Source organism: Lynx canadensis, chromosome B3 (assembly GCF_007474595.2).
Source record: "Lynx canadensis isolate LIC74 chromosome B3, mLynCan4.pri.v2, whole genome shotgun sequence".
Taxonomy (NCBI): domain Eukaryota; kingdom Metazoa; phylum Chordata; class Mammalia; order Carnivora; family Felidae; genus Lynx; species Lynx canadensis.
Genome location: NC_044308.2, coordinates 40,315,303 through 40,342,687, shown reverse-complemented (window position 1 = coordinate 40,342,687; position 27,385 = coordinate 40,315,303). Strand labels below are relative to the sequence as shown.

The window sequence follows — 27,385 nt, the reverse complement described above, 5'->3', positions numbered from 1 at the left end:
CCTGACCTAGTTCAGGCCTTCATCTGTATGTTATTGCAGTAACCTCATGGTTATTGCCTCTTTCTGTATTCTGTAGTACAGACTGCTGCAAGATTATTATAATTTTTTATTTATTCACTTAACTGTCAAGCCAGACATGGTCTCTGACCAACAATCAACTGATAAAAGTATGATTATGAACTAAAGTGCTCTGAATGGAAAGATTTTGGTTCTAGAAGAGTATATAATAAGGAACCCCAGTGTAGTTGGGTTTTTTTTTCAGTTTAATATGTATATTTTTAGTAATCTCTGCACCCAATGTGGGGCTCCAACTTACAACCCCAAAATCAAGAGTCACATGCTTCTCCAACTGAGCCAGCCAGGTGTCCCAGTTGTTTGGTTTGTTTGTTTTTTTAGATTTTATTTTTAAATAAACTCTGTACCCAGCATGGTGCTCCAGCTCACAACCCTGAGATCAAGAGTCACATGCTTTACCAACTGAGCCAGCCAGGCATCCCCCCAGTGTAGATTTATATAATCTTTTTTTAAAATTTTTTAATTTTTTTAAATTAAAAAAGAAATTTTTTTTTAACTTTTATTTATTTTTGAGACAGAGAGAGACAGAGCATGAACGGGGGAGGGGCAGAGAGAGAGTGAGACACAGAATCGGAAGCAGGCTCCAGCCTCCGAGCCATCAGCCCAGAGCCCGACGTGGGGCTCGAACTCACGGACCGCGAGATTGTGACGTGAGTGGAAGTCGGACGCCTCAACCGACTGAGCCACTCAGGTGCCCCTATATAGTCTTTATCATTTCACTTCTTGCTGAAAAACCTTTAATGGCTCCTTGTTGCCTACATAGGCCAGAACTCCACATCCTTTATAATCTGACGAACCTTGGCCTTTCTCACCCTTATTTCATTTATTTCTTACTCTGTTCACAGCTATTCTTTCAGCTTACTTTGTGTTTTTCATTCTCAACACCCTGTTTCTTTTTTTCTTTTCTTTTCTGTTGGAATGACCTTCCCAGGTCCAAAGCATTCAACTCCAAATCAGACCCTTCTTCAACCTGCTCCAAAATTTCATCTCCTTCCTGAAGCCTTTCTTAATGCTTTTCTTCCCACCCAATTATCTCCAGAATTGATTTCATCTTCCTCTGTATCTCCCAAACTCTTTGCTAGGATTTTTGTTACAGTACTTTATCACACATTGTCTTTAATTATAGTTATTTGTGAATATATTTTTTTCCTCCCTCATTCTTAGCTGCCTAAAACACCTCTGTCTCCTCTGTTCCTCATGGATTCTATCTAGCCCAGTGCTTTGAATATAACTTCATGCTTAATTAATGCTTGCTGAATTGAATTGGAATTTGATTTTTGAAAACAGAAACTTCTTGTAGTTTTTTTTTTTTCAGGCCTCCTTTTACGCTAAGGTGACTTTCATTCAACGCATTTTATCCTAAACTGAATAACCTAGGAACAAGGCAGACTATGAAAGCTTTCAGAAATCCTTCAGACTCAAGGACAAGCATTTGTTGCTTTTACTTCCTGCAGCAATACTGTGGTTCCATACATCCTAGCTGATGGAAGACTTTGGGGAGGGGAAGGAGTAGTACATGCAGGTGGAAGCAGTGTAGGTCAGACATGGGAACCAGATTGGTTCTGGTAGAGGGAATATAGGTACTGTTGGGCCCTCTGGCTGTTGTAGACCTCTTGGAGGTCTTTTTTAGTTTTTCTTATTTATTTCTCTCATTCCATAAATATTTATTGGATTCCTAGTGTAAGGTGAGAGAGGTTGGGAGTGCTATAGCTTTAAGTAAGATGGTCTTTGAGAAGTGTGGTGCTGGTGTGTTACTGGTTGTTAGGCACTTCACTGAGGTTGTTGAATGCTGTTCTGCCCCGCAGAAAGAGAGAGGCAGTGTCTGCAATTGTTCCAAAGAGTCCAGCTGACATAGAGGGGGAAATAGCTACTCTTTATGTTCTTTTCTCCTGGCTGCTCCTCTGGCCGGCATTCCTGGAAGTTAATCATGGTGAAAATTGCAGTCAGTCATGTCTGGAAGACACCGGGGGTAGAACTGGAGCCCTGTAGCCACTTCCCTGAGGGGTGGGATTTACCCTTCTGCTGACTGGGTCTTGGATGCCTAGAGTACTGGGTGAGGTAGGCCTCTGAGTCATCTCCTTTCTCCAGGGAAAAAGCCCAATATCATGACCTTTCTTGTGAGGCCTCAGCAAAATAAGCTTTCAAGGAGCATGCACTCTGCTCCCAGCTTAAAAATTGAATTTTCAGGTTTGTGGTATTTTGACTTCCTCTCACCACATTGTTAACTGTGTTCTGTCTCAATACCTAATGCATTAGCCTGAGGATGAAGATGCTCTCTTGTTTGACTTGTGTATTGTAAATTTTCTTATAATTCCCTTTCTTGTCCTTTCTTACCCCTTCTATTTTATTATTTTTCCTCTTACGTCTTTCCTTTGCTTACACAAAGCTGATAGGAAACAGAAATGCCTTAGGTCAGACTGCCACTATGATAATTGGCTGGAAGCTAGAATTTCTACCTAATATACAAGAAATGGAATGTCTTATTTCTATCCTTGGGTTATATAGAACGCAGCTTGTGGACATCAAGCTCTCAGCTGGTTATACTATATTGCTATTTGAGATAGCTGAGGTGCATGGTACCTGAACGCTATTTTTAGTTATTTATACATAAGCTTGTGCAGTTGCAGTGCACATGGAGACCTGTTTGCTATTCCATAAAATGTGCTCTCTTTGATATATAATTTTAGAATAAAGGTTCTTAATGAACTCAGGGCCATGCTAAGAAGAATCTGTTACCTTTGGGCAGATGGTTCTAATGTTAGGTGGACTCCTAAGCACATTTCACATAGCTTTTCTCTGAATTTGCTGTATATCAAACTTGAAATCATAGATTTTTCACTACATGTATTAAATGATACAATAATACAATACTGATACTGTGAACTTAAAGGCTGGCAGTTGTTAATTCAAGTGTATGCTGTTTTTTTCTTTAGTGGTTGAAAGGATCTCCATTTAATTGACCAAGTTGTATTGCTTTGTTAGTTAAAAATACCTTAACATAGCTTAGGTTGCTGGTGAAAACTGTTTTTTTTAGTAGTAATGTTTCTGTGGTTTGTATTAGTTGGCCCTTCCAATCCTAGCAGAGTTAGAAATCCTGGCAGTGTGAATTTCAGATGCTTTCCATAACACTATCTGACAGAGGGAGAAGTGCAGGGCAGTGTTTGGCAATATTGTCTCTCTTGAGCCTTTCTATAAGAAAGAAATTCAGTTTTAACAAGGTCAAGTTGGGGTAGGTGACACAATGGTGAAGTGACATTTTCTTCCAGCCACAGATCTGTAATATGTTTTACCTGAATATGTGATCTGAAGCATTAGATTTATTTAAAAGTGTTACTGACTTAAACACGATTAGTGCCATTTCTGTCATCCCTATATAAATTTTTTTCCTTCTTTCTTGGTAGGCAAAATAATGATACAATAATTTAATTCATATCTCAGGTACTTGATAGAAGGAGACTAATCGTTGAAATGTGCTGCCAGGCTCTGCACTTGATGGCAATGATAGGGACAGCAAGGTATTACATTTTTATAAGGATTGAAATCCTTGCTTAAATAAAAATGTCATATTCTTAATATGACTGAATTGAAACTATTAAAGGAGATTAAAGAAGCTGTAAAATTAGACCAGATAATAAAAATAATGGAGTTTATTTATACATGGATTGATTAAATACCTCATTGGGAGCAAATGCAAAATGTGGTTTTGAGGTAGAGAAACTACTTCTTCAGTTGGCAGTTTTAGAACCTACAAAGCGAAGAAAGAAACTGCGTGTTACTTTGAGGAACAAACAAGAATTGGTAAAGGTTTCTGTAGGTCAACACTATTTAACAGTAATCATATCTTGGCTCTTTTCCTCCCAGCCAACTGAGAAGCCTCAAGAATTAACTGTACTAGCCCTTGCGTACCGAGCACCACTCCTGTGATGGACTGTGTGCACTCATTTTACCAGGCCAGGAAATTAAGTTGGCTCATCTAATTCTCAACCAAACAAAAAAATAGTAATCATATATTGATTAAGCTCAGCATTCTTCAGGGAGAGGAGAACAAAATCTATCACATGGGGATTCAGTGTTAAATTGAGCTATGATCAAGTATGTACATTAAGAAAAGTAGAAAGATTTTATTTATTTTTAAAATTTATTTTTTATTTTTGAAAGAGAGAGACACAGAGTACAAGTGGGGGAGGGGTAGGGAGAGGGGGAGACACAGCCTCTGAAGCGGGTTCCAGGTTCTGAGCTGTCAGCATAGAGCCAGACACGGGGCTCCAACTCACAAACCACAAGACCATGACCTGAGCCGAAGTTGGATACTTAACTGAGCCACCCAGGCGCCCCTTAAAGCTTTCTCTTTTTTTGAAATTTTTAAATGTTTATTTGTTTATTTTGAGAGAGATTGCGTGGGCAGGGAAGGGACAGAGGGAGAGAGAAAATCCCAAGCACTGCGCAGAGCCCAATGTGAGGCTGGAACTCCTGAACCATGAGATCGTGACCTGAGCTAAAATCAAGAGTCGGATGCTTAACTGACTGAGCCACCCAGGCGCCCCAGAAAGAAAGATTTTAGAAAGCAAATAACCCACTGGCAGCTTAAATGCTTAAAAATCATTATATTAGAAGTCCACGTTAAAAGAAAGCTAGGGATCAAAAGGACCATACAAAACAGATGGTGATTTGGCATAGTCTTAGAGGCTGTGGAGAGAAGAAATAAGAAACATTTTCAATCAAGGCCAAAGAATCCCACAAAGTGATAATGGGTGAATGCCACTTAGAAATTAGGTAAAAGAAAAAAAAAAAAGATGAATTCAGTAAGCCTCTTTGCACAGCTAATGGTAAGTTTCCTGTTTGTTTATTTTTTTAAGAGGACATGTTAAAAATGGAAAGGCTGCTAGAAAAGTGGTAAGAGTACTTGATTATGGTGTGAAGGATCCATTCAGGGATGAAAACATTAGAGAATTTCCACTCTGTTTTTCTCCTCCACCCAAGCAGATTAAAGTTTCTAGGTCAGATGATGATAGATGGCTTAACTTTTTTTTTTTTTTCTGATTAGAACATGAATTAATCTTTTTCAAAGCATGAAAAGTATAGAAAAATATAAAGAAAATGTGAACATTTATTTAGTATTTCCAACACATTTTTTTCCAGCTCCCTAGGCTTTTCTTGACCAAATCAATATACTTGATTAGATCAAGTGCATCTACCCAAGATTTTAGAAAGAATTCAAGGATAAAATATGAATCTCTTAGTGAAAATATATTACTTCAATTTATAAGTGTCATGGTTACTACGCTAAGGGACTGGTGTAGATTGTTCAAATGTAATTTTGTCCATAAGAAGGCTTTGGAGGTGGAGAGACTAAAAACTATATTGGGAAATTGATAAAATATAAATTAAAGATTGAGTTGACTTGGTACTATTCATATAACTTATTGGGGCTAAGGTAATAGGTTAGTTTACATAAGTCGCATATGACAAATCATTAACAGTTGTGTGGGGACAGAGTTGTTACCAGTGGACATTGTTTACTTTGAAAAGACTTTAGTTAAAGTTAGGCCAAGGCTATTTAAAAACTTTAGTTATGGAATGGGAGATAATGTTTTGTTGTGCATTAGCAAACTGACTTTCTGACAGTGAATACTTTTATAGGTCCATGGTTCCTTCTCTGCAGTTCTAAACCTCAAAAGCTCTAAAAACTGGGCTTTCGTAAGGTAGGCACAAACCTGACTTCAACTATTAATTAAGAGGCAACTTTTAGTCTTTTGTTTTTTGTTGTTGTTTTTTTGGTTCTGTTTCAAGTAAAGATTCATCTTGCTATGGACTATAAAGGAGTTTACTGTTAGGGGGCAGTCCCAGTTTCTACTGAGAGTATTACACTTTGTATGGTATATTGATTATCTCAGCTTTTTACAGGTGAAACAACTGAGGCTCAAATAAGTGCAGTGACTTGCCTGAGATGTTTACATATCTAAGGGAGAGTAAGGAGTAGGATTGAGCTTTTCTGCCTCTTTCCTAGTTTTGTTTTCTTTGTTTTTTCCATTGTACTGTGCTGGTTCCTCATAACATTACATCCAGGAACCATACTGATGAGTTCTTCTAGGTAGAAGAGTTGAAGCAATAACACTCATTTGACCTTTTAATGAGTTTTACATAAGTGACATATTCAAATTTTCCCATGACATTAAGCTCTTTCAGATGGGCTCCCAAATTGTATAGATTATAAACATCAGGAATATCTTGGGTGTGTTGGGGGGATGAAAAATAGAAGATGAGTTTTAATGTAGACAAGTGTTACATTTAAGAACAGGTAGAAAGTCTGGACCACTTTCTTAACATGAGTTAATAACTTCAAGCTAGCACTTGTAGCCCCAAAGAAGACTAGGAATCTTGGTCAGCTGTTCCTAGAAAAACTAGCTTAGTGTGCTGCCAGGGAAATGGTGGGCATCTTTAGGAAGAAAATCAGAACTCAGTAAAGTAAAAATAAATTTCCCTCAGCAAAACCAAGGTTTGTTTATGTTTGTGATAACTGTCTGTTCTGCTTATCCCTAAGAAATATATTCAGAGCTGTTGACCAAAAGTGGTAAAAGCTTTAATCAAGACATATCAAAAGAAACTTCGTCTTTTAAAAACACTAGATTACCAAATCCTATCAAGTGATGAGAAGAACATACAGACTTACTTACCAGTTCTTAAGATCCTGTATTGGATAGAGAGCACTCTTTCAAGTCAGAAATAAATTTAGCTTAATTATGGGTATTCTTATCAACAGTAAATAAATAAAATACTTAAAAGTAGAAATTAAAAATAAAAACAAGGTCAAGAAAGTTTTTGTGTTTGATTTTTTTGTTTCAATGATTTCTTAAACTTTTTATTTTGAGATAATTGTAGAGTCTACTTCAGTTGTAAGAATAATACAGAGGGATCCCTCGTACCCTTTTACCGAGTTTCCCCAATGGTCGTATTTTGCAAAACTATATAGTACAATGTCACAACCAGGTATTGACATTGATACAATCCACCCACTTCAAATTTCTTCACTTTTACTTGTACCCATTTATGAGTGTATATATTTAGTTCTGTGCAGTTTTATTATTACCACAGTCAAGATACAAAACAGTTCCGTCAACACAAAGGTCCCTCACTTTGCCCTTTTATAACCACACCGGCCTCACTTCTGCTGCCCCTCCTCCTGTCTCCTACAAGATTTTTAAAAATATTCATCCATTCATTTATTTGTTGAGAGAGAGCCTGTGAGGAGAAGAGGGGCAGAGAGAGTGGGGGAGACAGAACTCATGAACTGTGACGTCATGACCTGAGCCGAAATCAAGAGTCAGACACTTAACTGACTGGGCTACCCAGGCTCCCCTACCATAAGATTTTTGATAAATTATTGGATTAATACATTTATGATAACCTATTAAGTGAACCCAGGGATTTTAGGGGAGTATATCCTTTTTATAAAATTTCAGGATGTGTTTTTTAATCAGATTAATAATATACTTTTTTGTTTTTGCCTTTCCATGAACTATATATTGAAAATCAAGTAGTACTATGTCTTTTAATGAAAATCAGTAATCCACTTTTTATACCTTTCTACCACCAAGTCTTACTCCCAGCAGGCAACAGCTTTACACTTTTTAGTCTTTATCTTAGGTTTACTCCTGTATCTAAATAATAATATACTTTCCAACTGTTCTCTCCTTCAAATCCTCTTAGTATAGTTGGGTCACAATTTTTGGTTAAATCAGTATTCGTTATTCATTGTGTTGTGTACATATTGTTTACTATTGAGCCATTTAGTATACTACTATTATGTTTTTTTTGTATAATTTTTGTCTTTTCTAGGATCTCAGTATCATTAACTACCTTACTTATTTTGGTTTGTATCACTATTTTTTTTCAGATTCTTTACCAGATCTGTAAATCTCACAATAGTGAGACATAGTGAAACATAGGATAATGCTTAATTAGCTTCTTCCTTTCTTTTCCTTTTTCTTTTTTCTTTACTGTTCCCCTTAAATGTCCTAACCTATGAAGATTGATACCATGATTCCTTTTGTTTTTTAATGTTTATTTATTTATTTTTGAGAGAGAGAGGGAGTAGGGAAGGGGCAGAGAAAGAAGGAGAGAGAGAATCCCAAGCAGTCTTCATGTGGTCAGCACTTAGCCTGAGCAGGGCTTTATCCCACCAACCGAGAGCTGATGACCTGAGCTGAAATCAAGAGTCGGACGTTTAACCAGTTGAACCACTCAGGCACCCCAATGCCATGATTCTTTTTTACCATGATTGCATGAAATGCTGCTTTAGGACCAAGAACATGATCCAGTAATGCAGCTCTCTTGTTCATGGATATTTACTATTTTACTTTTTTTTTTAATATAATGTGCATGTAATAAAGTGCATCAAGTACACTAATCGTAAGTGTACAACTCAGTTTTTACATATTTGTACAGCCATATAACCACCATCTAGTTCAAGATAGAGAACATTTCCAACCCCACAGGACTCCTTCATGCTTCTTGCCAGCCATTAACCACCACCCCCACAGACATGACCACTTTCCTGACTTCTGTCATCTTTGATTTATAAGTGCTTAAAATGTAAAAACTTCGTGGTTTAAGTCTGATAGATTTTACCATACATTTAAGTTTATAAATGAGGACTCTCAGGAGTTGGTTATGTCCAGAACACCTGATCTGTGTACCAGCCCTTTTTTGGGAAGCAGCTGTGTTGTGTATGGATGAGACTATTTGAAGGTTAAGAGAATACTCAGGAGCACATAGGTATTTTAAGAAATGTGGAGACTTTTGTTTTCTAGCCATCCCCCTAGACTCTCTTTCTCTCTCTCTCTCTCTCTCTTTTTTTTTTTTAATTTAAATTTTAGTTAACATACAGTGCAATATTGGTGCTGGAGTAGAATTCAGTGATTCATGACTTATACACAACACCCAGTGCTCATCACAAGTGCCTTCCTTAGTACCCATCACCCATCTAGCCCATCTCCTACCTATCTTATTCCGTCAAGCAAGTTTGTTCTCTATCATTAAGAGTCTCTTGTGGTTTGTTTCCCTCTGTTCTCCACCCTCCCTTGCTCCGGCCCGTATGTTCATGGGTTTTGTTTTGTTAAGTTTTTTTTTTTTTTTAATTTTTTAAGTTTATTTTTTTATTTGAGAGAGACAGCAAGCAGGGTAGGGGCAGAGAGAGAGGGGAGAGGAAGAATCCCAAGCAGGCTGAACACTGTCAGTACAGAGCCTGATGCAGGGCTTGAACCCACCCACTGTTGAGATCATAACCTGAGCGAAAATCAAGAGTTGAACTCAACCTAATGAGCTACCCATGTGCCCCTAAAATTTTATTTATTTTGAGAGAAGGAGGGAGAGAGAGAATCCCAAGTAGGCTGTGTGCTGTCAGCTCAGAGCCCAATGTGGGGTTCAGTCCCATGAACCATGAGATCATGAGCTGAAACCAAGAGTCAGATGCTTAACTGACTAAGCAACTCAGGTACCCCATCTATTTTGTTCTTAAATTCCACATATGAATGAAATCATATGGTATTTGTCTTTCTCTGATTGACTTATTTTGCTTAGCATAATACGTTCTAGCTCCATCCACATCGCAAAATAGCAAGATTTCATCCTTTTTGATGAGTGAATAATATTCCATTGCATGTATATACCACATCTTTATTCATCAGTTGATGGACACTTGGGCTCTTTGAATAGTTTGACTGTTGATAACCCCTCTGGACTCTTAATGAACCTGCATCCTTTATCCTAGAGAGAGGAATCCATACTCTGTACAAGTACATTTGAAGACTGTCAGATAATTGAGACAGTTTATAACTAGTGACAAATGCAACTGAAGGAAGAATAGAGGAGAAATGGCAGCCTGGGCACCTCACCTGTTGAGGAAGCAGTGTTCATTCCCTCATTTATCGACCAAAATATTTAATTGAGGGTCAACTGTGAACCAAATGCTGTTAGGATACAATGGTGAGCAAGAGACAGCCCCTGCCCTTGGGGTGCTTGCAGTCTAGTAGATAAAACAATTATTAAATCATCACACACATTGGGAGGTAGGACGTGCACAGGGGAGTGCCTTTCAGGTAAAAGCTATAAGGCACTAAGGTGAGAGTGGTACAGAAGACAGAGTGTGACTATGAGATAGGGCTGGAGAAGTAGAATAGACCTGGCTTAGATAGCCTTGAGGGTGTGCATGTGGATTCCACCACTTCTCCCCTCCCCCAATGGCTAACAGTGTAGATGCTACCTTTTGATAGGTTTTCTTTGCTCTTTAGAGTTAGTATAGCATAGTAGTTCTTGTGTAAGATTTAGGAAGGGAGGTGAGGTCTATAAGAAGTGAAGGTAATTCCTTGTATTTCCTGAAAAATACTGGGGTTATTTCCTTTCCCTCATGCCTATGAACTCATCCCATATTATGACCTATTTTAGAGATGAGATGATTGGGATACAGAAAAGTTTTCACACAGCAGTTCTGTGTGGAGGGCTGATTTCTTAGATCTGATTCCTAGCTATCTCCACTATTCACTTTTTTCCCCTGAGAATTTGACCTCTTTCTCTTTAGCACAGAAAGTTTATTTCTGGCGATTAGAACTAAATTATAAAGGGCTATATAGTCCTCCAGTTATTAGGGGAATGGTCGGGCTTTATTTTTTAAATGGCCTTTGCTTCTTGGTCTACTTACACGTAGCACTTGGTAAGGGTTTTCTCTGTGGACTGGTTCCACTAAATGAATCCCTGTAGTGTTGTGATGGAATTATTTACATGTTCAGTATACAGTTTAGCCTATTATGTATGCTAGCACAGAGCAGTATCAACAAACACCAAGGCTCTAAGCCTGAGCCCTGTTGAATAGCTGTGTCTTGGTGGAAGTGTCATTTGCTTATGTGAGATGAAACAGGTCAAGCCTCATAATCTTTGTCTGAGAATAGCAGCCTGTGAGGACCATAAAACCATTCATGAGATGCAGCATAAAAACACTCAGGGACTGAGACGCTATACCTTTTACTCTTCTGTCCTTAGGTGACACATGGTCAGATGAGCCCTGTTGAATTGGATCCATCTTCTCAAATTGGCACTGTTAGTCTGTTCTTTATCTGATCCCCCATTGGAGATATAAGCTGAGAGCTACGGTACTTGAGGAGATGACACAGTTCCTTTGTTACAGTAATTAATGTAATAAATTAAGGGAGAGACCCAAAGGAAAGTTGATTGTTTCTCGTTAGAGCCCTAGGTGGAAATTCAGTTGATTAGTGAGTGCCTATGAAGTGTAGCAGGTGGAGAGGGAGATGCCTCTTCTTCCAGCTGGGTAAGCTCAGAGTCACTGAGGATGGTTTACATGTTGTATTAGCCTCATCTGAGGCTGGCTAAGCCCAAAGTGATTTCAGGGTAGCGTGTGGAATTCAGGGAAGATGGTATAATATGGTTTTCTTCTAGCAGCATTTTTGTATCCCATTGGCTTATTGACCCTTCCCTGGGGCATCCAATCCATGAATCTCACACAAAAAGTCCTGTCCTATCAGTGGGGTCAACAACCTAGTGGATTGGAACAGGTGGTAAAAGAGATAGCCCGGATGTTAAAACTGAGCTTTAAGATGGGTACCTTGGCCCTGAGGGATTAAAAAAAAATTTTTTTAATTTTACATTTACTGATTTTTGAGAGACAAAGTAAGACAGAGCATGAGCCGGGGGTCGGCGGGGGGGGGGGGGGGGGGGGGAGGGGTGGACAGAGAGAGAGAACAAGACACAATCTGAAGCAGGCTCCAGGCTCTGAGCAAGTGTTCAGCACAGAGCCCCATGCGGGGCTTGAACCCACGAACCGTGAGATCATGACCTGAGCTAAAGTCAAATGCTCAACCGACTGAGCCACCCAGGTGCCCCAGGCCTTGAGGGATTTTTTAAGGAAGATAGAGTGAGTCTGTCTGTCACTATAGTGTAGGGTTTTGAACTACACCTGAAGGTAGGAGTATCCTAAAAAAAGTTGGGACTGCTGAGTTCATGGAAGAAAAAAGGATTGCCATTTTCTTTCACAGAACTTAGATTGAGATCAGTGCTACCTGCAATTTAATTTGTAAAAATACCTGATACTCTGTACAAGGTATAATTGTAAAACAGTCCTCTTTAAGTTCCTAGGACCATATAAGAATATGTGGGTGGGAGCACCTGGGTGGCTTAGTCATTTGAGCATCCGACTCTTGATTTTGGCTTAGTTCATGATCTTGCAGTTTGTGGGTTTGAGCCCCGTGTCAGGCTCTGCACTGACAGTGTGGAGCCTGCTTGGGATTCTCTCTCCTTCTCTCTCTGTCCCTTCCCTGTGTGTGTGTGTGTATGTGCTCACTCTCTCTTTCTCTCTCTCAAAATAAACTTGTGAAAAATTCTTCTAAACAAAAAAGAGTATGTGGGTCATTTTATACTTTTGAGTTTTTTTTTTAAATATGAGTTGTCTTATATTTTTCAAATTTGTATGCTCATAATATGCTTAGAACCATGATGGATACTTCCTCCATTTTATAAATGAAATAATTATTATTTAATGAAGCAACTTGGCTAGGATCATTGGAAATTTGAGTCTAGAAATCACATCTCTCTTTTTTTTAAGTTTATTTATTTTTTAGTAATCTCTACCCCCAACCTGGGGCTTGAACTCACAACCTGGAGATCAAGAGTTTCATGCTCTTCTGACTGAGCCAGGTGACCCAGAAATCATATCTTGATTCTAAATTCAGAGCTCTTTTTTCTACATCATGCTATCTTCGTAAAATTGAATGTAGCGTTTTGTTTTTGTTTTTGTTTTCCCTTTGTCCTGACAGCTTTTGGAGGGAACTACCTAGTCAGGTCACCCTCACATTTAAATGTGTATGACCTCTGTGGTCCCAAGCAGATTATATATACTCATATACAACTGTCACTTAGGCCGAAGACTATAAGAAGATTGATCTAAAATCCATAAGAAGAGGAGAGGACAGATAAATTTACAGTGGAACATCATTGGACGATTTGCTACTTAAACCAGATTATCTGTGGGTAGTTGGCAGTTAAAGAGATGCTGTCTTCATATAGTCCTCTAGGGTGGATACAGAGCTCTCTGTGGGTGGAAAGAGAAGTATTGTCCTTATTATGTTTGGACATCATTAGGGTCACTTGCTGCTTATGTCCTCTGGGCAGGGACACAGACCTCACATGAAGACTCCTTTTCATTCTTAGCCATCTTGAAGAGAGGCCTTGTTCATTCCTGAGGTAGGAGAGTGGTGTGATCCGTGGCATGTGTATTTCAAAAGTAATTAACAGTGGCACCTGGATGGCTCAGTCGGTTGAGCGTCCAGCTTCAGCTCAGGTCATGATCTCACTGTTTGTGGGTTTGAGCCCCACATCAGGCTTTGCACTGACAGCACAGAGCCCGCTTTAGATTCCCTGTCTTCCTCCCCTTGTCTCTCTCGCTGTCTCTCTGAAAAATAAATAAATAAAAAGTAATTAATGACCCGAAATATGTGATTACAAACCAGTCTGTGGGCTGGGAGTCTGAGAGAGGAATTGGATTCCAGAGAGGAAAGTGGGATTTGAATTTCTGTTGTTATAGGTACAGGATATGGGGAGTGATTGTCCTGGCCTATCTTGGTCCCTTAGCTATATTCGCACAGAGAGGAGTTGTTGGCGATCAGGTGCAGGAACAAAGAATAAATGGTACTGTCAAGTAGTTCCAGAGTCTGGTGAACTGTGGTCCTAAATAAGGAAGTGGAGTACAATTAGGCAGAAGGAGAAGAGAGAGAGGAAAATATGTGCAGAAGCTCTTGCAAGTTCAAAGTGCCTTGTGGTCTCTGTAAGGTATTGGTTCTCCTGATTCTTCACTTTAACTGCCATGGAAGCAAGAGGTCAGTGCTTTTCATTTCCAGCAAGCATGTTAGTTGCCCTGCCTCCTGGGGTTAAACATCTCTGCAGTGACCTGTCAGAGAATTGATTATTAGCAGTCTAAAGCCAGGGATGCTGTAGGGAGCAGATGGGAAGTGGTTTGGCTGTTGCAGCCAGGCTGATTAAAGAATCCTTGGCAATTTTACAGTGTATCTTTGGAAAGGTACCACCAAAGTTACTGTGAAGCCTGCTGGGTTTGGAAAACTGGATTTTCTGAAAAGTCACCTGAGTAAAAGTAGTACTTATGAAAACTCAACACTCTCAAAAATAGGACAGTGGCTCTCCAAACAACATTAAAACTACTAAAATCAGTCCTTAGGATATGTTTTGTTTGCATCCTCTTTATTCAGAAATTCTGGGTAATTTTGTAGTAGGGAAAGCACTTTTTGATAGATATATTAATAGAACTGTAGATTTGAAAAAGGCTCTAGGCATGTCCAGACTACTTTCTACTACACATAGAGGAATTCTTTATGTAATTTCGTTGACAGAGGATTAAGCTTTTTCTGCTCAGTACTTTCAGAGATAAAGATATGGCTTCATTATGGCATTGTGGGCCAGTGTTGGAAATCTCAGGTTATTGAATTTCTTCCTCAGTTAAACATCTGTCATTCTGTAACTTCTACTCACTGGTCCTGTTTCTACTGTCAGCATCAGAGGATAAGTTTCTCTCTTCTGCATTGCAACCATCGTAAGTTTGAAGCTTACCAACTTGTCTCGCTCGTTTTCTTCTTTCCAGACTAAGGAATACCAATTTATAAGACTTTGCTCTTACAAAAAATGGTTTCTTGGTCTTTCATTATACTCTTCTGGACACCCTTCTATTTAATGAATATCACTTAAGATATAGAACCTGGAAATGAGCACAGGCCACCAGATGTTCAAATTTTCATCTCCAGCTCTTTTTTGAGAAGAAGCACAGTAAAAAAAAAAAATTGCAATATATCTTGCTTACTAGAAAAAACAAAACAGTTTGCCAGGACATATGGAATTGGGGCAAGAGGAATTTGAGGAAGTGTCTTCCCTTACTAGTGTTAAGGCTGAACTTTAGGTTCTGCGTTATTATAGGCATTGATTTTACCTCATATTTCTCAGGAATAATTTTTAGTATCTTTAATATCAAGTTTACTCTTCAGATTACAAAATATAATTGGTATTTGTGTTTCCAAGAATTATTCACATTTATGCTACTGAACTGACTTTAGGGCTTTAGATAGTTTTTTTTTTTTTTTTAACAAGATAGATATACATGTACATGTGTTCTTACATGACTGAAAATCTATTACATTTATACATGACAAACACCTTGACTCCATGTAAGACTTGACCAACAACCTTTTTTCTTCAAAATTCTGTAGATTTTTTCATTCTTTTATAACGTTTAATATTGCAGAGCAGTCTGAATTTGGCCCAATTTTTGTCCTTTATAATTGGGAGAATTTGGCCAGAATGTGTGCAAGTTTGGCTTTTTAAATTGATTTTGCTGAGAAAGTAGTAAACCTTTTCAATCTGCATGCGGGATCTTTTTCAGCTCAAAACACTATTCATTTATTATGTCTTGATGGGTGGTTTTCCTCCCAGTTCTAATCTCCTCAGTTTTCTTTTCAGTGTTATTAAATGGTATATCTCTCTCAATTTTTCTCATTTTCTTTTTGCTGCCTTTTCCTTTGTGTTCTAGAAAAATATCTCAGGTTTTCTTGTAGTTTACTGAATCATTTCCCAGTTTCAGGTCTGTGCTTTTTTGATTTCTGTATGAATTTTAATAGGAAGTTCATTTTTTGTTTTTTGCATCTTTCTTTTTAAAAAAATGTCATATCCTTTTATCTAAGTTCATATCCTTTTATTTCTGCCTGTTTTCTTCTTAATGCTATCTCTTCCTTACTGACATACTTCATTTATCTTGCTCCATATGATAGCTCAGCCAGTATAGTAAAGTGAGAACTATCAAGCTCTCTGAGCACTACCATTTTTATGTACTTTATATTCTTTTACCTAGAGTCTCTCTTTCATCACAGTCCTGTTTTCTAGAAGAAGGTTGTGTTATGTGTTTTTTTTAAAGGAAAGTCTTCTGAAAGTTTTGTTTTTCCAGGGTTAAACAAACATGGGGTTGTTTTAATGGCTGAATTACAGACTGATGATAGTAGAGCTCTGGAGGAAAGTGGGTAAGCCATAAGTAAATGTGAATGTGTTATGCTCTAAGCCTAGCTACAATTGCAAAGATTGCAGAGGTAATAAATTATGATGCTGGAAAGAACTATGCTTTAATAATCCACTATAGTGCAGATTTCAGTTGGCATTCCCTTTTCTAGAAATCCTTGCTGCCCCTCATAATAGAATTATTTTCAGTACCATGTTCCACTGCCTTATTCACTTATTCACTGTTGTATCCCCAGTACCTAGTTTAGAGACTAGCACAGAGAAGGTAATGAATATGAGTTTTTTGAATGAATGAACAAAGATGTGCTACACTAGTATTTACTGTAGGCCAAGATTTCTTAGATAGTATTGAGAATTCCAAACATTTTAACAAAAATTTAGAATTCTAGACGTTTTCACAGGTACCATTTTTCTTACTCTTCAGGGATTATGTTTCCTTTACCTTGTGGGTGTCATGTTTTCGTAGTTCCTACATCATGCCTTCCCCCACCCCACCTCCCACTCCCACCCTCATTTTGCTCTTCCTGTTATGAAGTAAGATCTGTGTAGACTCGATGCCAGCAATGGTTGTTCTGTTGGTACTAAACTCTCTCTCTACTTGGGTAAAGGATGTATTTTCTTCTCAGATCTACAGCTAAATGACAGATTAATGTGCATACCTTTCTCTTTTCAACCCGAGTTGCTAGGAGGCATTTACTTGGTACAGCTCTGCTTTCCTGGGATGACGTCTTCTCTTGTAACTGCACCCTGGTTCTTTGATACTGTCTTGAGAGAGTAGGTTAAAAAGTATAATTTGTCTTGTCTCTCTGTCATATCTGTAGCATTTACCTGTTGGAAATCCACATTGTAGGATTCATTGTGCCACCACCACTGGTTTGCTCTTTGTCATCTTAGGAGCTTTCTTCTGTAAATGGATGTAGAAAGCTATCCGTTGGATTTTGCTTTGCCTTCAAGAACAGAACTCTTACTCTTTGTCATAGTAATACCTGGATGGTATCTGTTGGCTTCTAGATTTTCTAGCTGGTGCACTTTCCAGGTCTCATGAGTCAGGAGAGTGGAGAGTTATAAATTGACTTCTCTACCCTCCCCGCCTTTTTTTTTTAGCCAATCCCTGTTTCATGTGGTAAGCCTTTGTTATTTATCAATACAGTGCCACCAGTCTTATATAAAAATGTGAAGAGTTACTTCACGTTCTGCTGTTAGGGGTTTTAGTAGTGTTGAGTCAGGGTAAAATTTTTTCATGTGTGTCTTCATAGATATTTTAGTGAAAAGTGGGAAAGGCCACACTGAATTATGCTATTTCGAGTTCAGTAAGGCTTATTTAACTGAAATTAAGCGGGTTGATTGAGTCATCTCTCTGAGGATTGTCTCCTCTAGTTGCAGTATTTGTCTTCTATCCTAATGTATTTTTCCTAGTTCTGCTTGCTTTTTTCTTTCACTCCTAATCATAATGAGACGTTTTCCCCCCAAAAGTCAAATGACAAGGAATCCATATTATGTTTAGTAAGGACAGGTCCTGTTAATAGAGGGCTTATTCAGCCTTTGCAAGTCCATGTTCTGAGTCTCTGATAATTCAAGAAGAAGCAAAGACCAAGGGGGTGTGAGTAAAGTTGTGCTAGAGTTTGAATCTGTTATGTGCCAGGGCCTGTATTGATTGAGGGAGGATTGCCAGCTGGCAGTGGTGGTAGAAAGAAGTCTCTGGGGAATGGGAAACTAACTCTAGAGGTTTCCTAGTTAAGACTTAACACGGAATCTCTGGGCAATTGGAAATATTGTACTCTCCCCTAGGGAGATGGAGCGGGAATTAACTTTTCCCCTGGTCCAATGTGACTTGGTTAGAAATACAATTGAACCTGTTTGTCTTGTCCATTGTGATGTGATAGCCCCCTAGGAACAGTCTGTTTTGTGTGGGAGTTTATTTCAGGCTGTCTCCTTGCCTGTATTGTTTCCTTTAACAGCTCTTTAAATTTTCTTTTTCCAGCAATGATGTTGTCCACTGGGCATGTACTGACCAATGTGGCAGGTCTGAGAACATAGCTGAAGCTGAAAATAGGAAAGCTGGGGGCAAGGAAGAGCCTTGAATCTTGAGGTGGGACGTTGACTCTAAGATGTCCTTGAGCAGTGGAGCCTCCGGAGGGAAAGGAGTGGATGCAAACCCGGTTGAGACATACGACAGTGGGGATGAATGGGACATTGGAGTAGGGAATCTCATCATTGACCTGGACGCCGATCTGGAAAAGGACCAGCAGAAACTGGAAATGTCAGGCTCAAAGGAGGTGGGGATACCGGCTCCCAATGCTGTGGCCACACTGCCAGACAACATCAAGTTTGTGACCCCAGTGCCAGGTCCTCAAGGGAAGGAAGGCAAATCAAAATCCAAAAGGAATAAGAGTGGCAAAGACACTAGCAAGCCCACTCCAGGGACTTCCCTGTTCACTCCAAGTGAGGGGGCAGCTAGCAAGAAAGAGGTGCAGGGACGCTCAGGAGATGGTGCCAATGCAGGAAGCCTGGTTGCTGCTATTGCTCCCAAGGGCTCAGAGAAGGCGGCTAAGGCATCCCGCAGTGTAGCCGGCTCCAAAAAGGAGAAGGAGAACAGCTCATCTAAGAGCAAGAAGGAGAGAAGCGAAGGAGTGGGGACTTGTTCAGAAAAGGATCCTGGGGTCCTCCAGCCAGTTCCCTTGGGAGGACGGGGTGGTCAGTATGATGGAAGTGCAGGGGTGGATACAGGAGCTGTGGAGCCACTTGGGAGTATAGCTATTGAGCCTGGGGCAGCGCTCAATCCTTTGGGAGCTAAACCGGAGCCAGAGGAAGGGGAGAATGAGTGTCGCCCGCTAAAGAAAGTCAAGTCTGAAAAGGTAAGAGGTGGCCAGATCTGGCTGCCTACTGCCAGTCAGAACTGCCCTGGACTAACCACCAAATGCTTTGTGCACTCTGTGGGAGGCTCATTAGTTTGTGGGTAATGACCGATTACAAGGTCAGAGCAGCTGGTAATGATAATGTGGTTTTGTTCCAAATTAGGGGATTCTCTACAGATTCATTAACAGCGGGCCTGGGCATTTTGGAGAATATCTATTGCTGGGGGCAGCTACTTGGTATGACTTCTAAGTCAGGTGGAGAAACTCCCACCTTGTCCTAGTCCCATCACCCTCAGACACTTGTTGCTGGAGACCAGCATCAGCCTGTATGTGGTTTTCTCATCTTGACTGGTATTTCATCTTTAGAATTATTGATGAACTTACTAAGCTGATGATAGGCTTTCAGTGGAGAGCTGTTCTTAATGGGATAGATGGTGCTGCCGGGTTTCTGGAAGAAAAAAGGTTAAATAAGTTTCATGGCATGATATCTATCAGGTGTTCTATTGGTGTCTACCAAAGAGCAAAGCGGAAGGTAAATAAGGGAGCAGGAAGTACTGACTGTACTAAGAGGTACTTAATCAGGCCTTATGAGTTGGTGTTGTGGCTATGCATGTTTGGCCTTGAAAGAGATTCTTTGGCCACTAAGAGTATGGTTCTTGGCCAAGAATCTCCCTCAACTATTGGTAATCAAAGTGTCCAGGTGGTTTAATAGCTGCCAAACAGTGTAATGATACCTTACCTTCTGCTTGAGTTGGAAGGACAGGTGCTTACAGCCCCAGGAGGGGCTTTCCTCCTCTGGGAAGATGATCTTAGTTCGTGTCTCAGGAAATAGAGCTTGCAGGGCTGGAGCAGAGTAGCTGTGAGTCTGGGGTCAGCTCAGGCTGCTTTAAACTTCAGCTTACAATTTCCTGCAAAGCGGCTGGCTTGGTGATGAACTCTTCGCTGGCTCTTGATTTTTCTGCTTTGTGTTTGCTCACCCTGTGCTTTCAGCCGATCCCAGCAGATGCGGCATAAATTGGTTTCTCTGTAATTACATCAGCTGCAACAGGGAATACCTATTTCCATATGTAAGTGTTAATAAATAGAGGCTGGATGTGTATGTTTGTGTGGTGGTGTCCTCTCAGTGCCTGGATTCCAGTGGTAGCTTTTGCTTTCTTTGCCTTAGGTATTTTGGTCTTTGCCTCTGGCACATCTGTAGCTCTTAGCAACATCTGGGCTTCCCTAGTAACAGGGCTGTGAATTTTCTTCCACTAATAACACAATGGTTCATTCCATTTCACCAGAGGCAGCTGCCAGAGAAGCTGCCTGTTTTTAGGTGACAGATGCTATAGTCCACCTCAGAAGCGTCAAGTTCCAGCTGGCTACTGGCATGGCTCGTCCTGTGCGGGCTGTGATTTACCATTTTCTCTGGGGGGCAGATGGATAATACTGTTTTAAAGAGGCCTAGGAGTACCAGGAGTTCTTGCTTCTGTTCCAGGCCCATTAGACTGTTCCCTACATCTGGCTGCAGTAAACTCTTGCCATATATCCATGTTCATAATCATTGCTCTTCCTGTGCTGAAAAGTGGCCACTTCTGAGAATGGTCTTCATTTTCCTTTCAGTTTAGAACTTTTGAGTCATGTCACAATCATGTAGGCCCAGTAGTCCTCTACAGGTAAAAGGATTAATGATGCTGAGCTTCATGTTAGTTTTAAGTCTAAATGTCCATGGTAGTCTCCAACAGAGTAGCAAATGGAACTTATTTTCTCTTAGATGTCCAGGGACCGGTTGGGTGGCTGCCCTTCACATTATAATTGGGCTGAAAGATGCAATGTATTCAGCTAAGAAAACACCTTGGTGCCGGAGAGGTTTGCCCTTTAATAATATAACTGTGCTATATAAGGCTTGTCTCCCAAGGAGACTGAAAATGGGGCAATGGAATGAGAGAGAAAAGGGAGAGAGACTGTGGTTCGGTTTTTGGAAGAAAGATAAAATTGCTGGGAAGTACTTTTAGAAGCAGAAAGTTGCTGTGCAGTTTGGTGTTACTGTAAGCCAAACCCTGGTTTCTCAATTCCTTTCCCTGTTCTTCAACCCTTCTGAACAGTTTGGTTCTGGGGGGTGCCTTTCCAAAGCCTTTTGATTGTTGAAATAATTATTTAAATAAATGTTTGGAAGTTGCTAGGAGATAAAAACACTGTGCAGAGAGAGAGTGTTTCTGGAATGGGAGGAGGGAAAGACTGAAGGGGAAAGAAGGCTAGGAGTCTTAAAGCAGAAAAGCTTTTGAGAAACAAGGACTCCAGGGTTTAGGGCATAATAGGGGCTCATTGTTTGATGATTACTCCTATAGCTTGTAGGTTGAATCTGTGAAAACTTCTTTTAAGATTTTTCTGTCTGAGATACAGGCTTGCCTATGGCTTCATTGGTTTGGAATGTTCCTTCTATGTGGGGACAACCAACAGAACTAAAACAGCAAAACAGATGTTTTGACATAATCTAGGAATTATATACTCTGAACTGGGAACTATCATGAAGAAAGAAAACTCATAAAATTTGGGAAGTGTCTTGACTGGTGTCAGAAGACAAATAGAGTTTGTGGTATAGGATAGAATTGTCACATGTCTCCCATTGGCTAATGAGGGAGCTTTGAGTATTCAAATTATCTGCCTCAGGACCTTCTTTCTCATCTAGGTAGGTATTTCAGGCTATGGCTGAGGGAATTACCTGTCAGCCAAGGATGTGGATTTCCCTTCATGGCATCCCACTTCAGCTCCACCACACCTTTCTCTGGCAGGGCTTTCTGTGATGTTTCCCAGAGTTCTAGGAGAGACCAGAAATGGCTCTTAGCGACTGCTGCTGCCCTAAATTGTTATTGAATACTGCTGCTCCTACTTCCTGCCAGCTGAAGAGATGGGGGAGGGAATGTTGAGGAATAAACAAGAGCCTTTCAGCTCTTGCCTGTTCCCTTGCCTTTGGTTTGATTGATAGATTGTTAAGTTAGGGATGGAAGGGGAGGTAGGGAGGAGGAAGCGTGCCTGCCTGAATGTTCCAAGCTTAGAGCTTAGTGCTTGCATTGCCAGTCTGACAGGCAAGAAGAAAAGAATTTATAAACCACAGAAGGCAGTGATGTATCTGTGCTGAGTCTGTCCTGCAGTACAGACTCTTGTGAAAGAGTCTGGGCTTAAACCAGGAATTTAAGGTGAGACTCCTTATTTTTTTCAAATCATATGAAGTAACCAGTAGGCTCTAATGGCTAAGGGATCTATAGGTTTGCAACCAGAAGCTCCCCTGGGCTCTTTGGATGCTGTTTTTGATCTTGCAAGGTAGGAACAGTCTGCACTGTGCTTTCCCCTTGTTTGGGGTCTCAGCTTCTGCTACTCTCAGAAAGTTACATGTATTACCACTCTCCCCCCACCCCCATTAGTTTAGGATACAAAAAAACCCAAAAAACCATTAAGTGTGTGCTCTTTGCTCTTTCCCCCTCTGATCATGCTTGCTATCGCATCCTGTGTTCTAAGAGCATCTTCCTTTGCCCTTGGTTTTGTTTTTCCTGCCCTAGTTTATGCCTTCGAGCTCAGTTCTCTCCTGTTGCAGTCTCTCATTGCCCAACCAAGGTCAGGTCTCTTTTATTCCTTCTGATCCAAGGCTTTCTCTCTTAACGCCTTCCTCCTTCAACTAGCTGTTCAATCTCAGCTATTGATGGCATAGCAGTCAGCCTTTCCTCCTGAAGCCAAATGCCCTCCAGCATTTTTCTTCATGGAAAAAATTAAAAACAAGTTGATATTTATGTGGGACAGAGATGCAACAAAGCCTGAGCTTAATTTATTTTTTCTTCAGTAGCTCTGTTTTCCATCTGGGTGTTGTAATTCAAAGAGGGCCCACAGGGAAATTATCTTGTCCAGTCTCCTCATTTTATGGAAGAACCTAAGACCAGGGAGGTCGTATGACATGCCTAGGCTCTCACAGGTAGTCAGTGACAAAGCCAGGCCTAGAGACCAGGTTTTTGGTGCCCAGGTTCTTATAGCATATTGTTACTCAGGGGTTTATTAAAAGTTTTCGACTGTCAGGAGGGCTTCTCTGTTTGCCCACTCTAAAGACTACCTTAGAAACATTGGGTGTAAATTTCCAGATACTCTTGAAATTGTTTTCATTGTTTTTCCTACTGATTTTAACATTGTAGAGGCTCAGTAAACAAAGGATCCTTGAGTGTGAGTTTCTTTGGTATGATAATGATGTTTGCAGAGAACTATTTCAGCTGGTGTTGAACCTATCCTATATAAAGAGGGAAAGTTACTTTTAAGCTGCTACTTTGAGCTTGGTTGTGTGTGTGTGTTATGTTCTGGAATATTGCATTCAAATTTCCATTGTAATCATTGAGGCATTGACAGCTCCCTCATTATTTGCAATTGTGAGAAAGAAAAAAAAACCTGGTGCTTCTTGGACCTATCACTAATAGAGAGACCTTAAATGTATTGTAGATATTAACTGTTTTGAAAAGACATGATATACTGTTGGATACCATTATTCATTTGGTACATTAATCGAGTGCATTTTATTTTTATTTATTTGAAAGATTTTTAATTGAAGAATAGTTGACACTTTGAGTGCATTTTAGATTCCAGGTATTGTGCTTGGTGCTGGGTACATATAGTGAATAAACAGAAGATTCCTGCTCTTTGAACTTTACAGTTTACCATCTACAGTAGAGTTCCTAAATATATGGCCCATAAAACCATGTGTATCATATCACCTGAGTGTCAAAAATGCAGATTCGTGGATCCAACCCCAGTTCTGCTAAGTAAGTTTTAGGGTCTCTCCAGATAATTGTTACGTACTTAAACATTTGAGAACCATTGTGAATTTTCTTTATAAGGGGGGTATTAGACACCACTTTTGAGTTAAAACACCAGCCTTCTTTCTAAATTTAAATTTCACATAAACTCTGGAGCCAGACTACCTGGTGTGTATCCCAGCTCTGCCACTTATTAACTGAGTGTTCTTAATCAAGTTACTTAACTGTTCTACCTCCATTTTTTTCTTCTGCAAAATGAGGAAAACAATAGTTCATAGGGTTGTTGTGAGATTAAACTACTTAATTCATATAAAACACTTTGAATAGTGATTAGCATTCAGTAGGAAGCCCTGAAATAAATACTGAATTCGTAGGAAGCATTCTGTAAATGTTAGAAAAAGAAAAAAACCTGATTTAAGTTAAAATATGTCTCAGTATGCCCTAGGCAATAATGGGCTGAAATACAATAACATTCCACCTGTATAGGAAGCCCAGTATAAATAGATAAACATATTGGCTAAGATTTTGAGCACTGTGCTCAGAAGTTCCAAGCCTAGGTTGGGGAATTTTCATGCTGGTGATGTGTTCTAAAGCCCCTGGTGTTTATAGTAGGGGTTGGAGAAGGGGGGAGACCAAAAATTGGCTTCAAAAGATCTTGAAGTAGCCTGTTGAATTTCATTATTTCATATAAATTGAGTTTCCTTTCTGGCCATATCCCTGATGTGGGATTGGGTTTTTTGGATAGATGTTATTGTGGGTTTGCCAGCACGCGCGATCTTGTGTATGCTGGAAGAGCACTAAATGCTTTTTGTTTCTACACAAGAGTGCATGGAAAATCTAAGTCCTAGTTCTTAATCTTCCTCCCCTAGTGTGAACTTGTATTTTTGCCATTTGGGTATAAGAGCTTTTACCAGCAGAGCTCATCCAGGGAGGCAGCAGGGCTTGGGCTTTCAGGCTGGAGGTGGCAGTAACATACACAGCTGAGATCCTGCCACTGCTGGCTGTCTGAGCCCTCCTCTCTGTGGTTTTCACTCTTCAAGCCATGCTTGAGTAACCCGCCTCCAGAGCTGCTGACAGGGCCGTGTTCAGAGGCCTTGGAAATTACACTGTTCATTTCCTTATCATCCCCTGACCTGCAGTGCAGAGCCTTCTGGTGCAGGAACAAGGCAGAAAAAAATCCAGACGGCTCCCAGCCAGCATGTGTCAAGGGCTACAAAGAAGGAAATTGGACTTGCTCACTTCAAAACCATGGGGTTAGGCTTTGATTTTTGGTTCCTGCCGAGAGTTATTTGTGTGTGTGCGCGCATGTTCTATCTCTGTGTATATGTATAGAATGAGGCTGTGCATGGCAAAGCTGTAGAAGAGGAGCATCTGAAAGTAGAGAGCAAAGGGAAGATTGCTTTTCTCTTCAGTTAATTTCCCAGTTGTGCCATTGGGATGGGCCTGGAAGGATTAACATCAGGAAGGTGCCAGGCCATATTAATGTTTTAAAATATATTTCTCTTGGTGCAGTTTAGTCATGGTTGACAGCACCCACCCAAGTAAGAAGCTTCCCTGGCTGGCTGAGGAGACATTTTTAACAAATCCTATGCCTGAAGTCATTCATCCTAGATGACATTGACATAATCAATGTTGAAGCTCCCTAAGAAAGGATAGACTTTGGGTTAGTCTTGGGTAAGGGGAATAGCTCTTTTGAGATGGAGGATAGTATGACAAAAAAGAGAAGAAATTTATAGCATTTAGAGATTTTCTGTTTATAGGGCAAAATTCTATTACATTTTTAGAAGCTGTCCTCGATTTTTTAGTATTATAAAACAGTCCACCTCCTTTTTCTTTTGGCGTTTCTCTTGCCCTAGGATACCCAAAGGAAATACTTTTAGGCAGAAGAAGTAAAATGTGGATGGTAAGAGGCTCTTGAGCAGAATTTACAATCATTCTGTTCTTAATTTTCCTTTTTCTGGATATCCACTGCCTTAATGTCATTGGTGATATTAGAACCTTTGTGAAGTGGGGGGAAAAAAGAAGTATTTCAGCTTTCAGACCTTGGAGGTTTTTTTAAATCCTAAGTGTCTCTCTTGTTAGAAGTACTCTGTAGAGAAGTGTTTTCACATGAGAAAGTGACAGCTTAGGTGAGAGGGGATTGCTTCCTTTTCCTTTCTAAAGCAGTAGTCCCCTGTACCAGCAGCTGCAGCGCAGCCGGCAACTTGTTAGAAATGCAAATATCAGAGCCCATTCCAATCTCCCAAATCAAAACCCTGGGGTTGAGGCCCAGCAATTTGTATTTCAACATTAGCTCTTTCTTTGACTATGATACTAAAGTTTGAGATCTGCTGTTGTAGAGCACCTTCCCCCCTCTTAATAGTGAGGAGCAAATTGGAAGGAATACCTAAGGGTTTGGAACTTTGAGAGCAGTAGAGGTATTTAAAATATTTAACTTTTCCAAGCTTTTCTCCTCTGTAATATAGAAGTGAACAATAGTACTGATCTTATTGTGAAGATTAGATCAGATAAAGCACAAAAGCAATCAGCACAGTGCCTAGCGTTGAGTAACTACTCAATAAATGTTAACTATTGCTGATACTGTTACTAGGTATGAGGTGCAAGGTCATTGTGAAATTAAGATGCAAGGATATCTTTAGTGACTTTAAAGAATTAACTCCCTGGTGGTTTTAGAAAGGAATGAGTTGATGATCGCTTGTATTCTAACTCCTGATTTCGAGGAAGGCTTGAGGAGAGATTGATTAAGAGCATTTGGAGCCATTGAGGTTTGGAGTTACACTGTTTGATTAGTTTAGAAGCATTTGTTGAACTCCTTTTGGTACAGGGCTGATCTCAGGTTGTAGAACCATGGCTCTTAGCTGTTTCCCATTAAAATCAGAGTTGTGTTGTGTTTTGTTTTGTTTTAATATATACTCAGGCCTTCTGAACCATTTTTTCAGGATTGAAATGAATGTAACATTGCTTTAGTTTAGAAAGTTTTTTTCCTTCTTTTAATCCATAAGAAGTGCAGATTTCAGCCTTTTGAAGGAATTAGAACTATAGGTAGTCTGAACAGGCAGGAGAAGAATAAGGATTAAGATACTTCTTTTTGTAGACTTGTCACTAGCTGCAGGAAATAAAGAGGCAGTTCCTAGATTTTTGGTAGAGGTCAGTTTTTAACCTGAAATGTCCATTGGGAGAGTATAATTTGACTGTGCCTGAAAAATACACTAATGGAGTATTTTTAAATTTTAGACTATTGGATTTTAGCCATAGTAGCCAATACTAGATTGTGTTTAGATGAGCCAGACCTGGTCATTAAATTTTTTCTTGGTCTTTTTAGTTTAAGCTATAAATGATGTAACATTATTAGTTTCAGGTGTATGACATATTCAGTATTTGTATATGATGCAAAATGATCACCACAGTAAGTCTAGTTAACATCCATAACTACATATATTTACAAAATTTTTTCTTGCAATGAGAACTTTCAAGATATATGCTACTAACTACTTTTACATATGCAATACAGTATTATTTTATTAATTTTTTTTGTGTGTTTATTTTTGAGAGAGAGAGAGAGGGAGACACATAATCTAAAGCAGGCTCCAGGCTCTGAGCTATCAGCACAGA

General features: G+C 39.7%; 1 protein-coding gene across 1 annotated transcript in view; it reads left to right on the top strand.

The window, feature by feature from the left end:
* ZNF609 (zinc finger protein 609) overlaps window positions 1-27,385 on the top strand; it is a 208,844-nt gene that overhangs the window by 8,104 nt on the left and 173,355 nt on the right. Inside the window, exon 2 of the mRNA XM_030317934.1 lies at window positions 18,131-19,004. Coding sequence (XP_030173794.1) covers window positions 18,258-19,004 — 747 coding nt within the window. The 5' untranslated portion in view covers window positions 18,131-18,257. The remainder of the gene's footprint in view (window positions 1-18,130; window positions 19,005-27,385) is intronic.